This window comes from Pseudoliparis swirei, chromosome 13, assembly GCF_029220125.1.
Source record: "Pseudoliparis swirei isolate HS2019 ecotype Mariana Trench chromosome 13, NWPU_hadal_v1, whole genome shotgun sequence".
Classification (NCBI taxonomy): domain Eukaryota; kingdom Metazoa; phylum Chordata; class Actinopteri; order Perciformes; family Liparidae; genus Pseudoliparis; species Pseudoliparis swirei.
Window position 1 is genome coordinate 11,821,817 of NC_079400.1, and position 12,576 is coordinate 11,834,392.

Consider the following 12,576-nt stretch of genomic DNA (forward strand, 5'->3'; position numbering starts at 1 on the left):
GTTTATTTCTAAGAGATATAAATTTAAACAATGTTTTTTTCTTTTTATGAAGATAAATATTATTATATTACATTACATGTCATTTAGCTGACGCTTTAATCCAAAGTGACATACAACAAGTGAATCAACCATGAGGACAAACTCAGAACAACAAGAATCAAGAAAGTAACATTTATTCAAGAAAGCCAACCTAAAAAAGCACCAAAAGTAATACCATGAGTAATACCATGAGTAATACAGTGAGTAATACCATGATTAATACAGTGAGTAATACCATAAGTGATACCATGAGTGATACCATGAGTAATACCATGAGTAATACCATGAGTAATAACATGAGTAATACTATAAGTAATACCATGAGTAATACCATGAGTAATACCATAAGTGACACCATGAGTAATACCATAAGTAATACCGTAATACCATAAGTAATACAATAATAGCATAAGTAATAGCATAGGTAAAAGCATAAGTAATACCATAATACCACAAGTAATACAATAATAGCGTAAGTGATAACATAAGTAAAAGGATAAGTAATACCATAAGTAAGTGCCATTCAAGTGCAAAAATATGATATTTATACTTTTATTTCAAATTTATAAATGAGGCTCAACTAATGTGTGTAGAGATCTCGAAGACACACATGAGATGACGTCATTCACCGTGACAATTAATAACATCCACATAGGGGTCCTGTAAACATACTATTGTTCACTTGTTCTTCTTTTTTTAGTTTTTCTTCGACGTTACCGTCACTAACTGGTACGGACGAAGTCTAGTATTTAAAATCAACTCATAATATTGTTGTGTGTATGATGCTGTAAACTGGACTATTTGTTTTCTTTGTTGAACCAGACTTTGGTTTATCGTCTCCTCGATGGTAACTGTTGTGAAACGTGAACCAATGAACGGCCTGTGTTTTACAACCATGACGTCACGACACAGTATTTATACTCGGCCTCCAGCGGTTTGCCGTCACATATCGTTTCCAGCCACAAACTAACTGCCCGTGAAGGAGATTGTCTCACAGCGACCCGACGTCCTAAAGGTAATTATCACCGCGTTTTTCCGTATTTGTTATTATAACGTCACGCGAAGTCGGTGTCGAAACTGTGATGTCTAATTCCGATTTTAAGTTTGTCTTAACGGTTATTGTTGTTGTTGCGCGAGCTAACATGGCGGCATGCTAACCTTAGCTAGAAACGGAACAATGGATTATCTTTTCAGTTGACGTTACCAACTAAACGTCATTTTTAACTCGCTGAAATAAAACGAGACCCGGATAGACGGTTATATATATAGCATAAACCCGTCGCGATTGAAGCCTCATATTTCATACATTCAGTCTGAAAGGCTAATTATGTGTGAGCTAATGTTGCCCGAGCTGGCGCGAGGCAATGTCGACTCAGGGAGAAACCGATAAAATGGCGAGCTCGAGAAGGCTCGAGAAGGCTCGCTGGCTCAGCCGCTACCGTTTCAGGACCTAGTGTGTGTGTTTTACTCTTCTGGTGGCGCTGGTGAAGGTTGTTATGAAATTAACAATGGCGCACATTGCTAAAAAAAACACCCGCGCCTTCTCCGAATTAATATGTAACCGACATCCACCATGTTATTGTGCTTTTGGGATACTTGCTGTAGCGTTGATTATGGCGGTAGCGCGCAACGTTACCGGAACACGACGCCTCCCACCGGGGGGAGGGGAACCGTATTAGCATGTGTGCTAGGCGGGGCTAACGCATTAGCGTGGTGACTTGCCGAGTCTTTACGGGTAGCTTCGGCGACTTGGTTTTAAATTCGGCTGGTTTTGTGACATTTTTAGCAAGTACGACGAGATGGCACGTACCAAGCAGACTGCGCGTAAATCCACCGGAGGAAAGGCGCCCAGGAAGCAGCTCGCTACCAAGGCGGCCAGGAAGAGCGCGCCGTCCACGGGAGGAGTGAAGAAGCCCCATCGTTACCGGTAGGTTGTCGTAAACGTATACATGTGAAACCGTTATCTAATTTCCGTAGTTTGCTTATGTTTACGTGTATAATGTTGAGCTTATTGACATTGTTGCTAATACTGCGCTCACACCCTTACTGTAGACCTGGAACTGTGGCTCTGAGGGAGATCCGTCGTTACCAGAAGTCCACTGAGCTGCTCATCCGCAAGCTGCCCTTCCAGCGTCTGGTGAGGGAAATCGCTCAAGATTTCAAGACTGATCTGCGCTTCCAGAGTGCAGCTATTGGCGCTCTACAGGTAAACGCCTCAACTCAGACAAGCATGTACGAGTGGGTGAAGTAGGTGTGAAGGAGTTGTGATTAACCTAACCCCGTCTTCTCTATTCAACAGGAAGCCAGCGAGGCTTACCTGGTGGGTCTGTTTGAGGACACCAACCTGTGCGCCATCCACGCCAAACGTGTCACCATCATGCCCAAAGACATCCAGCTGGCTCGTAGGATAAGGGGAGAGCGGGCCTAAGCGGCGGCGGCCTGGCAAATGATCCTATTTATCTTACTTAACCATTTTTGTGGACATGTATTTCTTGGGTATTTTTTTTACAAGTTTTCTTTTGGATTTTGTATTTTAGATCGAGATCAATCATTCCGCAATTCTGAGTACATTTAAGGTAGTTGGAAAATGTTGTGCAGTAAGAGTATCTTGCCTAGTGCTCCATCATGGGGGTCATTACTCCGGCCATCGCATCACCCTTCACGCTCATTGTGGACATCGGGATGGGAGTTGTCTAAGGGATAAATTCTTCACATCTTCTTTGGGGAGGGGGTCCAGGGTCTGTTTGCCCACCTACCACTCATCACAAAATGCCAGCATGTCCTGCTCAGCCGGTCTCACTGCAGTGTCGGGGTGTTTGCTGCAGCAGTCGATACTCTACACTCTGTGACTGGGAGCGCGGCACCCTCCCCCTCCTGTATTTTTCTGGACTGCTTTTTACATGTTTTTCAACATAAACCTTGGCAGCTACATTTAATACTATTTATGAAAATGTTGTTGCGTGTCTTTCTATTAAAGGTCTTTATGAGTAGAAAGCCATGTGTTCTGGAGTTGATTGAACCGGTAATGCTCGTGATCTTTACACACTACATTTATTTACACATATAAAACGGTTCGCTTTCACTGAGGTGTCATACAAACCACTCTGTATGCTTGAAGCCAGTCGCTGTAAGAAGAGCACAAACAGACTTTTATTGTCTATTAAATAGTAAATTTGACTTCTGGTTCTAAACTGCTCTTCCTCACCAATACGGGAGACGATCTCTTCACACTCGTCGGTGGTCTTTGCTTTGAGTGCAATGCACCAGAAGCCGGTGGACTGCTGTGTTTCTGGGGAGTCTCTGTGAAGAGAGCAACCACGTGTGAAAGGGACCATTTATCACATTCTAGGCCTGTGACTACGACTAGACTTGAATACTACTTACGTCATGCAGAATGCAAATGTTGTGTAATCCGGTTGACCAAATCTCCCAACACTTGACATCTCTGGGTAGTGGTGCTCAAACAGCTCCTGGTGGACAAACGCAGTATTGTTTACCGACAAACAATCACAAAGACACGCTGAACCAGTGAGGCGGGTCTCGTGTTTACCAGTTTACTGTTTCTGTCTGTGCACGTCAAATGAGTTTCCTTCATATCCAAGAGGGCCTCCTGTGGGAGAGTTAAACACGCAGCATGTTAGTGACGTGTGTTTCATCCGCTCCCGAGGCTGAGTCGTTAGTCGTTACCTGGCTGGGTATGTTTCTCTGCAACACTTGTCTGATGGCGTGCTGCAGCACCTCCCTGCCCCCAAACTAAGACCAGATCATGGTGGATATGGCAGCAGTTATAGAAAAGACCAGCGCGAAGAATGTGTTAAAATATAATGTTGATTATTTACCATTCCAATGTTTACTTTTCCCAAGAACTGCACGATGTACACAATCCTGTTTGAGGAGCGCGAGGTCAGTATCTGTTTGTCAAGCGTGCTCCAGGCAGCGGTCCCTACATGTGATGCGACTTGCCTTCCCTCTTTGAGACACCGTGACGGGGAGGTGCTCGGGTCCTCGGGGGCCGGCTGCTGGGAGGCGGCCGGCCCCAGCTTCAGGGCCGGGTTCTCCATCCTCAGCTCCCGCAGGGGCTTGACGAGGGGCCGGTACACCGTGCCGTCCTGAGCCCGCCACCGCAGGACGCCGATGGCGATGGGGCGGCCCTTCAGCCGGGAGAGAACCACGCCCGCCTGGGGGGAGAATAAAACAATCACTTTACTGTCGGCTCGGCCAGCAGCACATGGGAATGTTTTGAGAGAGCAGGGCCGGTATTTTTAATTCCTTATTTATGTAAATACATGTCCGGTTTATCGAAGGTGTGCCCGGCCCGTGTCTCATTGGTTCAACAAACAGGAGAATACAGGTGATTTAATTCACCTTATAATTATGTTTGGGCCTCGTCGTATTTTAAGTGCGTCAGACTGTCGCAGCAGTTTTACAGCTCAGCAGTAATGCTGACATTTTTTTTAGGGCGGTGTCTATCTGGTAGGGATGGTAATGGATGCTTGAATATGGGAATTATTTAAAAAGTCCATCCCCACTATCACGCAATAAGAACACAATTCTGAGCAGGCATGCAGTGAAAAGCAAGTGTGTGTGTGTGTGTGTGTGTGAGAACCTCCCCGGTTACGACTTTAATTAATAACACAGCTATGCGACGGTACCTGTTTATTCTTGGAGTTCCTCAGCGAGATTCCATTGATCTCATCGATGACGTCACCGGGACGGAGGAAGTCGTCCACGTGAGCCTGACTGCCGGGCGTCAGGTCGAGGACAAAGACCCGCCCACTGAGATACCTGAGGGGGGGGGGGACTGTGAGTGGACATACTGGGTGGAGAGGAAGTACTCGGTGGCGTGGACGATACGCACCGCAACACCATCCCCACCTCCCGACAGGGCACCACGTCATACGTCTCACACACCTGGAGATGTAGAGAAACCATTGAGCGCCTGTCTCTCGCATTCTGCTGATCGCGTGATCTCAAAAAACCTTCGTCATATTGTTGTGACGCCGTGTGTGTGGAAAACAATAATCTTTGATTTGTTTTTTTCATTCTTACCGGTAGGAGCCAGCTCTCATCCAGAAAACTGCAATTCTGATGTAAAGAGACCAGAATTGAATTGAAAGAGTTGGAGGTTTGTGCACCTGCATGAGCTGAGATATGAAGACTTGAGTCTTAGTTTTGGTTTTATTCATGCTAAAAATATGTTTATTTTTTTATTGTCTCACTGTTTTAATTCGTTTGTCTGAACCTGTGTGCGACTGCTTGTCTGGGCCAGGGCACTCTTGTCTTGTTAAGGAGATTTTTAATCTCAATGAGGCCTTTCCTGGTTAAATAAATGTAAATAAATGAATGGCATGAACAAAAAGGAGCTGGACTGACCGCCATGTCCAGTTTGAACTCCATGAGCGAGAGGACCAGCAGCAGCGACATGAACGGCTCTGGGGGAGAGAGCGGCAGCGGTGATGACGTTTCCTCGGCGTTACGTGAAAGCAATCAAAGCAACAACAAAAAAGACTCACCCACAAACTCCTCATTCCTGAGGATGGACAGCTCCGGGCTGTACCACTGCGGGGGGAGAGACACAGCCCGTCTGTTAATGAGACTCCAGAAAATAAAAATATAAAGGCGGCGTCAGCAATACCTCCAGGACTCGGGGTGCGTGCAGCAGGTGAGTGATGAACTGAGGCAGAGCCTTGCGGCGGAGGCCCAGGCGGAGCAGGTAGCGGCCCCGGCCCTGAGCGGAGAGCAGCTTCTTGCAAACTCTAGTCTGCTCCACTGCCAAGGACAAGGCCGACATCCTACACACACACACCATACAAACACACACACACACACACACACCAAATATTGACATAGTGCTCATTTAGGTATTATTAGGAGTGTTTTTTCAATTTAAAAATCATTATCACAAATTATAAATGTGGCTTTACAATCTGTACACATACGACATCCCTGACCTTTGATAACAGAACAAACCCTTTCACGGGGGAAAAAAGGGAAGAACCCTTCAGGAGAGCAACAGAGGAGGATCCCTCTCCAGGATGGACAGAAGAATAGATGTCATGTGACCAGAAGGAATCATTACAGAGTTACATAAAAGCATGTAATGAGTATGACAGAGGTGTGAAGCTAAAGCAGGTGATGTAAGCAGAGTGGAGTTACCTGCCACAGGCATCTTGGCGAGTGAGCTGCTCTAAACACTGCCAGTAGTCTCTGTGTACCAGGCTGAGAACTGGTTCTGGAGGGAGAGCAAACACTTCACGTGTGGGGATTCAGATGAGTCATTATAACCTGTTTTTATGTTAATACATCAAACGCTGCCCCATAGTATTGTGTTTTTTAAATGTATTTTTATGCAAGAATAACAACCACACAAAGCATAAATAATAATACAATCACCCCAAGATATGTACGCCAGATAAAATAACTTGCACAACAGAAATGTGTTCTCAGTGATATGTTATAATGGAATAAATATAGAGGATGTTGTTGTTGTTAAAGGGACGTTCACACATATTACAGGTGATACTAACGTTGGAGCCCCTTCCTGAGGACCAGCTCCAGGAGCTCACAGCAGGAGGCGAGGTGAGGGTTGGTGTCCGACACGACCCCTCCATCCGACTGCAGGTTCAGGACGCACACTGGCGGGGTAGATGTGTAGGGGGGGGGGTACATGCAAATTAACAAATGTTGCATGCAACCTGTGCAACCATCGCCAATTCCCACATCAGATACAACTGGTTTGTTTTGTCCATAACACGCGAGCATGTGAAGCGATCGGCGGCCTCCGGTCTCGTGTTTACTGTGCACCGGGAGACGGGTCCTTACCTTTGAGGGTGCCGAGGAGAGGGTCTTTGGGTGCCATGTTCGGTGCGGACGAGCTGTAGAGCGGAGGCTGCCTGTCGTTGTCGAACGGGCACGCGAAGCGCGGCCACGCGCGTCGTGATCACACTTCCGCCTGTAGCCTAACCGAACATACCGAGACACCCTCCGGCTCCTCAGGAGGATATGTGACGTGTTTACCGGCCGAATGGTGACGTCAGCTGTTCTACTTCCACACATAGAAACCGCCTGTAATGCCGTATGCCCACATCAATTCATGTTGCGTGTAAAAAAATATTAATTAATGTTGCATGTCAAAAATAATAAATTAATGTTGCATGTCAAAAATAATAAATTAATGTTGCATGTCAAAAATAAATTATTAAAGTTGTCTGTCAAAAATAATGAATTATGTTGCATGTCAAAAATTATTAATTAATGTTGCAATACAAAAAATATGTGTGTGCACATACATGGACATTGGCTCCGGTTACACTCTTGTCGTACATATGTTATTTACAAATAAAAGGATAAATATAAATATAAAAAACACATTGACTCACAGCTATTTTTGTTTTTTAAAGCAACAATAAGCTGGAAACAGAGGTCCGTTGTGGGCGGAGCTCCGGCGGCCTCTGGTGGCTCTTCTGTGAAGTCGCAAGCTCGGCGGGGGCACATAAGAGCTCGCGCGCTCGGTCTCTCGCGCCTCAGTGTGGCGGTGCGGTCGCGAACGGTTCATCTCGGAAGAGGGAAGGAGCATCTCAGAGAAAGCTGCGCAGAAGTTGCAGCCCGCAGGAAAAAAGGAGAATTCTCCCCACAACGAGGTCAGACTTTAACCTTCATCTGATGCATTTTGATTTATCTTCACAAAACCTTCATTTAGGCTTAATTAAATACAATAATACGTGTCTCACGCGCACGCGGGGTTCTTTTATTCTTTGCACACAATGACACATTTTGACGACGGAACAATAGAGAATAACATGATATTACTATTGTTTGTGGTGGTGTTTTGATGCTGCTCCGCCAGTCCCGATATAGATCGTGTGTACGGGAGGTAATCCTGCAGGATCTCCTCTCAATCTTCCAGCTCACCTACACGCTCCCTTCACTGCCAACTAATACAACACACACCCTCCATAACCAGTTACCATGGAGACGTGTAATGGGCATGCACTGCCAAATACTAAGGTGTTTATTCCCCTCTGATTGACACTGATATGTATTTACAATCCAGCAATAGGCCGACAGTATAGTTAACAGGCTCAGTGGCACATCGTGTACCTCTAAGTTCCTGTGGACACACACACACACACACACACATCACTCTTTCTGTCTTATTCAGTTTAAAGAGGAACCATAGTTCACATTGTTTTTAAAAAAAAGTAACAAACTTCAGAAAAATACTTTTTATTTGTTTCTATGATATGATATCCTCTCAGATGATTAGTATTGCAATTGTATGCGTCGTGGTCTCAGAACTCCTCAGAACCCTCCATCTGGACTCTCTAGTCCTTGAGAAGAGTCGATACCGGCCCTCCTCTGGCTCAACAGCCACCTCTTCATCACGAGGAGGAACAGCTAATCCCCCGAGAGCCATCATCAAATTGGTGTTCAGGGGTGGACTGCTGAATCAACAGCAAACTGCTCCAACCCCCCTGCACCCCCTTCCTGCACCCTCCGCAGTGATGTCAACGTGCTCTACACTGCTGTCTCCTTTGGGAAGACATTTCCAATCCTGTGACTGTGTCATGCATTTTTTTGTTTTCTCACCCTGGACTCTATGTTTTGCCTCTCACTTTGAGTGTGTGTGTTGAGTGTGTGCGTGTGTTGAGTGTGTGTGTGTGGGCAGTCTCTCTTTTCCCTCTCATACCTGCATAGGTCCTCTTCCCCTCCTCCTCCTCACATAATGATAGCACAGCGGGCCTAATAATGAGCTCTGAGGACTTCCAGTGCAGAGCTGTGATGAAAGTTCTGCAGTGCATCTCTCTCTCTCTCTCTCTTTCTCTCTCTCCGTACCTTTTGCCACCTCTCATAAATTACGGATTTCTGCTCCCTCATCGATTTGTGTGGGCGAGCTCAGTCAGCTGCTCCTCGGCTGCAGCTCTCCACAGCCGGTGCCAGCCTACTGGAGCTCTTTCCTTATCTGTTGTTCTTGTTGTACTCCAGGGCTTCACCTCCCTCTCTGGGCCACCAGCATGATGAAGGACTGCCTGCAGTTCCTCATAGAGCCGGCCAAAAAGCTCAAGACCAGACTCAAGGTAGGGTTCCCCTCGTGTTGCTCGTGCTCCGTTTCTAAACCCCTGTGATCCAAAATGTGCTTTTAAAATGTTGTGTGTTTTTGCTCCAGGAGTCTCATAAGCGAGTGAAACTAGAGCAGAAGGAGTCGCTGGTGGAGAGTCAGTTATTCATCATGGAACTGGCCCGAGAACTCAACAAAATTTGCCAGGTGAGCTCTCCTCCTCTTCATCCTCCTCCTCCTCCTCCTCTAACCTTCTAGTCACAGACAAGCGGGCATCCGCAGGATATCTCATCTGTCCTGTGTGCTATGTGTATGTGTGTCTGTGTGTGTGTGTCTTTGTCTGTGTGTGTGTCTTTGTCTGTGTGTGTGTCTGTGTGTGTGTGTCTGTGCCCCCAGAGGTCAAACATCCTCGGCCACATCTGGACCAGCGAGGACATGTGGCCGGCCGGTGTGTGTCGGGACTTCATCGTGGAGTGGGCCGCCGTGCTGGAGAAGAGAGTTCAGGTACCCGCCATTTATGTTCTTCCGTTTTTTGGGGTCCCCCCCCCCTCCCCACACACACAAAAAAGCTTCGAATTGATGATCAGACATGTCGCCCATCATGTTTGTGTGTAGCCGAGGATCATCCTGTCCGAATACCAGTACGAGAAGCCGGGAAAGAAAGACTGGAAGGAACGTCTCCTCTGCATGCTGGAGGCCGGGGGCGAGTGTGACATGGGCCCCCACAAGAGAGTCATCATGGACTGGACCCGGGGGATCAGGAGCAGACCTCAGGTGACTGTGACTGTGACCCCCCCCCCCCCCCCGGGCCTATGTGGCTGCTCGCCGATTACAGTGTGACCCAGTTCTGATGAAGATGATTACACTAAACCTCGCCCGTGACCATCATCCCGTTAGACCCGGGAGCCCAGAGTAAACGCCCATCTCTGTCTCCCTCCGTCCAGCCCACCATCTGGCCGGGCGAGCCCGTGGTCATGATGCTGGAGGACCTGGAGTTCCAGTGGAAGAGGGGCCGTCTCCCCAACCTGCTCCCGGCCGTGGAGCTCGTCATGCTGGCCGTGATGAACGCCGACAGCCCCGTGAAGGTCCGTCCCGACATACCCACCGATGGGCGTTAATACTTAACCTCTAAAGAGCGCTGTGCTCAGGTATTCATGTGCCCCCCTCGGCCTGCGGTGTGTTTTCTACGCTGCTCCCAGGAGGACGTGACGAAGCAGTGGCTGGTGAGCAAGCAGAGGAGCCAGAACGTCGGTGAGTGCGTCCCACGAAAGAAGTTAAAAGTGTTGAAAGAGTTAAAAGATGAAAGAAGAATTAAACAAAACCAAGTCTGTCAGCACTGAGGATGCTGAACAGCCGACCGCAGCGTGCAAACTGCTTCTGATTACTACACTGTGTGGGTGTGTGTGTGTGGGTGAACATAATCAGCCCTTCTAGCAGTAGTGAACTTGATGAGTCATTTTCATTAGAAGTAATCAGGATTGATACGTGATTAAAGGATAGAGACGGGAGGAGCTCTTGATTCTCTCCTCGTCCTCACGTCTCGTCTCTGCTTTCAGACGCCGTCCGCTACATCCCCCACAGCGGTGAGAGGAAGTTGCATCACTAACCTCGATGATAAACACGATTAGAACCTTTTATTTCTATAAAATACTCCATTAAATGTCATTATTTCTTCTTCACAGTGTGGAATTGGATTTGCGACGCCGCAGGTACGACACACCTTTTCCTCAGTCGACCTCCTCTCTGACCCCCGCGGTCCAGTCCCTTATCAGAGTTGTGATGCGTTTCCCTCCCTGCAGAGGAAGTCACTCTTGACTCGGACTCGGCCAACGGCGACCTGCTCATCTCCGGCGCCGAGAAGCGCATGCGCTGCGGCCTGGAGCGCCGCGAGGTGCCGCGGTGCCGCCGCCGCTTCGACGGCTGGTGGTGCGCGGCGGGCCGGGACGGCTACGCCTCCGGGCGCCACTACTGGGAGGTGGAGGTGGGCGAGCGGGACTGGCGGCTGGGCGTGGCCAAGGCGTCCGCCGTGAGGCAGGGCTTCCGCTCGCTCACCACCGACACGGGCTACCTGACCCTGCGGCTGGAGAGGGGCGTGGATCTCAAGGCCCTGACGGTGCCGGCCGCGCAGCTGCCGCTGGGCCTGGCGCCCAGGAAGGTGGGCGTGTACCTGGACTACGAGCTGGGCCAGCTGTCGTTCTACGATGTGGAGAAGCGCTCACACCTGTACACCTACAACGAGAAGTTCACGGAGGAACTGTACCCCGTTTTCGGGACGGTGGAGGTGGTCAACGACCTGGTGATAAGGCCTGCGGACGTCAGGCAGCCGTGCCTCTGCCCCGGGCCCTGCCTCTGGAACTGAACTGCTCAACGCACACACACACACACACACACACACACACACACACACACACACACACACACACACACACACACACACAGGGCTCTCAAGTTTTGAAGACAGGCAAGCGTGAGATTTCCATCAGCACCCGATACAGCTGACCGTTGCGCGCGCCGGCATCGAGCCGAAAAGAGTTGTTGAGGGGGGGGTGCTAGTGACTATTTTTTTGCTCCATCCCAATGCGCGCAGACCGGCGTCGGAGCTCTGCAGCGGAACAATCGATCGGCGTATTGAGCACCCCTGCATTCAAGCATTAAATAGCCGAGAGGTTTTTTCAGCGTGAGGAATTCGATGTGTGCCGGGAGTGCGTGAGATAAGACCGAAATGCGTGAGTCTCACGCTCAATGCGTGAGACTTGAGAGCCCTGCACACACACACACTTCAAGTCACTCCTCACACGTGATCCCCAGCCGCCAGGAGAGTCTGTGCTTTTTATTTTTGAGCCATGTGTGCCGGTTCTGGACTCAAAAGTCGGACTCCTCCAGCAAGGGGTTGGATTACCACGCGATGCCACACGCCACCATCATCATCATCATCATCGTCCTGCTTCACTCTTTCTGTTACTCTGCCTTCACGGACTATTTGGGTTGTGAGATCAACACACTGTAACTTTGCATATAAGAGGTTCAGAGCAATTTTTAAGAAACATTGGGGGGGGTTTAGATTCTCATCAAAACCATGACATGTAATATACAAGGGAAACAGAGTTGAACAAAAGGGAAACATATACCAGAAGACAACAGAACACACACATTTGCCTTCTCTGTCTGTCTCTGCACACCTCCACTCAGACACGCAACAAACAACACAAGGAACATAATAAATATACGGGCGACCGACCGTACAAAACAAAACAAAAGTGGCCAAATGAGACACTCACGAAACGTATATGTTGATTCTAAAATGACACGACTAAACACGACAGTGATCGTACGCGATGACCATTACTGTATGTAACATATGTAAAATAATTTTTTATAAAAGATAAAAAAATATAGCCGTTTTCACTCACATCGCTTTCACATCACTCACCAACCACAATAGCAGCAGCAGAGCTGTCTGTGACAAAAACAGCCCAATG

At 48.2% G+C, this 12,576-nt stretch overlaps 3 protein-coding genes across 8 annotated transcripts; 2 read left to right on the forward strand and 1 right to left on the reverse strand.

The window, feature by feature from the left end:
• Positions 1-872: 872 nt before the first annotated feature.
• LOC130203130 (histone H3.3A) lies at positions 873-3,033 on the forward strand. Its single transcript, XM_056429011.1, has 4 exons — positions 873-1,054; positions 1,826-1,966; positions 2,092-2,245; positions 2,339-3,033. The coding sequence occupies exons 2-4, from the start codon at positions 1,839-1,841 to the stop codon at positions 2,465-2,467; spliced, it is 411 nt and encodes a 136-aa protein (XP_056284986.1). The 5' UTR covers positions 873-1,054; positions 1,826-1,838; the 3' UTR covers positions 2,468-3,033.
• A 40-nt stretch (positions 3,034-3,073) lies between these two features.
• On the reverse strand, positions 3,074-6,998 carry si:ch211-250n8.1 (uncharacterized). 6 transcript variants are annotated; one of them, XM_056429007.1, is made up of 15 exons: positions 6,862-6,998; positions 6,567-6,674; positions 6,196-6,271; positions 5,675-5,831; positions 5,553-5,598; positions 5,413-5,471; positions 5,089-5,124; positions 4,898-4,950; positions 4,692-4,824; positions 4,003-4,217; positions 3,879-3,924; positions 3,727-3,792; positions 3,590-3,649; positions 3,424-3,509; positions 3,074-3,339 (listed from the first exon to the last, which is right to left on the reverse strand). In XM_056429007.1, the coding sequence occupies exons 1-15, from the start codon at positions 6,896-6,898 to the stop codon at positions 3,078-3,080; spliced, it is 1,440 nt and encodes a 479-aa protein (XP_056284982.1). In that variant the 5' UTR covers positions 6,899-6,998; the 3' UTR covers positions 3,074-3,077. The 6 variants fall into 6 exon arrangements, with proteins under 6 accessions (XP_056284982.1, XP_056284981.1, XP_056284984.1 ...); XM_056429006.1 differs by having other exon boundaries at positions 3,074-3,164; positions 3,245-3,339; positions 4,898-5,124; XM_056429009.1 differs by lacking the exon at positions 5,089-5,124.
• Positions 6,999-7,588: 590 nt separating this feature from the next.
• On the forward strand, positions 7,589-12,083 carry zgc:194990 (uncharacterized protein LOC568410 homolog). The gene is made up of 10 exons (XM_056430014.1): positions 7,589-7,679; positions 9,025-9,116; positions 9,206-9,304; positions 9,494-9,601; positions 9,713-9,871; positions 10,042-10,182; positions 10,297-10,348; positions 10,654-10,680; positions 10,780-10,806; positions 10,897-12,083. Exons 2-10 carry the CDS (start codon positions 9,054-9,056, stop codon positions 11,454-11,456), a joined length of 1,236 nt encoding a protein of 411 aa, XP_056285989.1. The 5' UTR covers positions 7,589-7,679; positions 9,025-9,053; the 3' UTR covers positions 11,457-12,083.
• Positions 12,084-12,576: the final 493 nt, after the last annotated feature.

Excerpts from the sequence above, each read along its gene's own strand:
- si:ch211-250n8.1 (XM_056429005.1), bottom strand. The coding sequence starts at position 6,898 with ATGGCACCCAAAGACCCTCTCCTCGGCACCCTCAAAG. Across the intron at positions 3,510-3,589 it reads CAGACAGAAACAGTAAACTG|GAGCTGTTTGAGCACCACTA; the intron begins GTAAACACGAGA and ends TTTGTCCACCAG. Across the intron at positions 3,340-3,423 it reads ACATTTGCATTCTGCATGAC|AGACTCCCCAGAAACACAGC; the intron begins GTAAGTAGTATT and ends CTCTCTTCACAG.
- LOC130203130 (XM_056429011.1), top strand. The coding sequence starts at position 1,839 with ATGGCACGTACCAAGCAGACTGCGCGTAAATCCACCGGAGGAAAGGCG. Across the intron at positions 1,967-2,091 it reads AAGAAGCCCCATCGTTACCG|ACCTGGAACTGTGGCTCTGA; the intron begins GTAGGTTGTCGT and ends CCCTTACTGTAG. Across the intron at positions 2,246-2,338 it reads CAGCTATTGGCGCTCTACAG|GAAGCCAGCGAGGCTTACCT; the intron begins GTAAACGCCTCA and ends TCTATTCAACAG.
- zgc:194990 (XM_056430014.1), top strand. The coding sequence starts at position 9,054 with ATGATGAAGGACTGCCTGCAGTTCCTCATAGAGCCGGCCAAAAAGCTC. Across the intron at positions 9,602-9,712 it reads TGCTGGAGAAGAGAGTTCAG|CCGAGGATCATCCTGTCCGA; the intron begins GTACCCGCCATT and ends GTTTGTGTGTAG. Across the intron at positions 10,349-10,653 it reads GCAGAGGAGCCAGAACGTCG|ACGCCGTCCGCTACATCCCC; the intron begins GTGAGTGCGTCC and ends CTCTGCTTTCAG.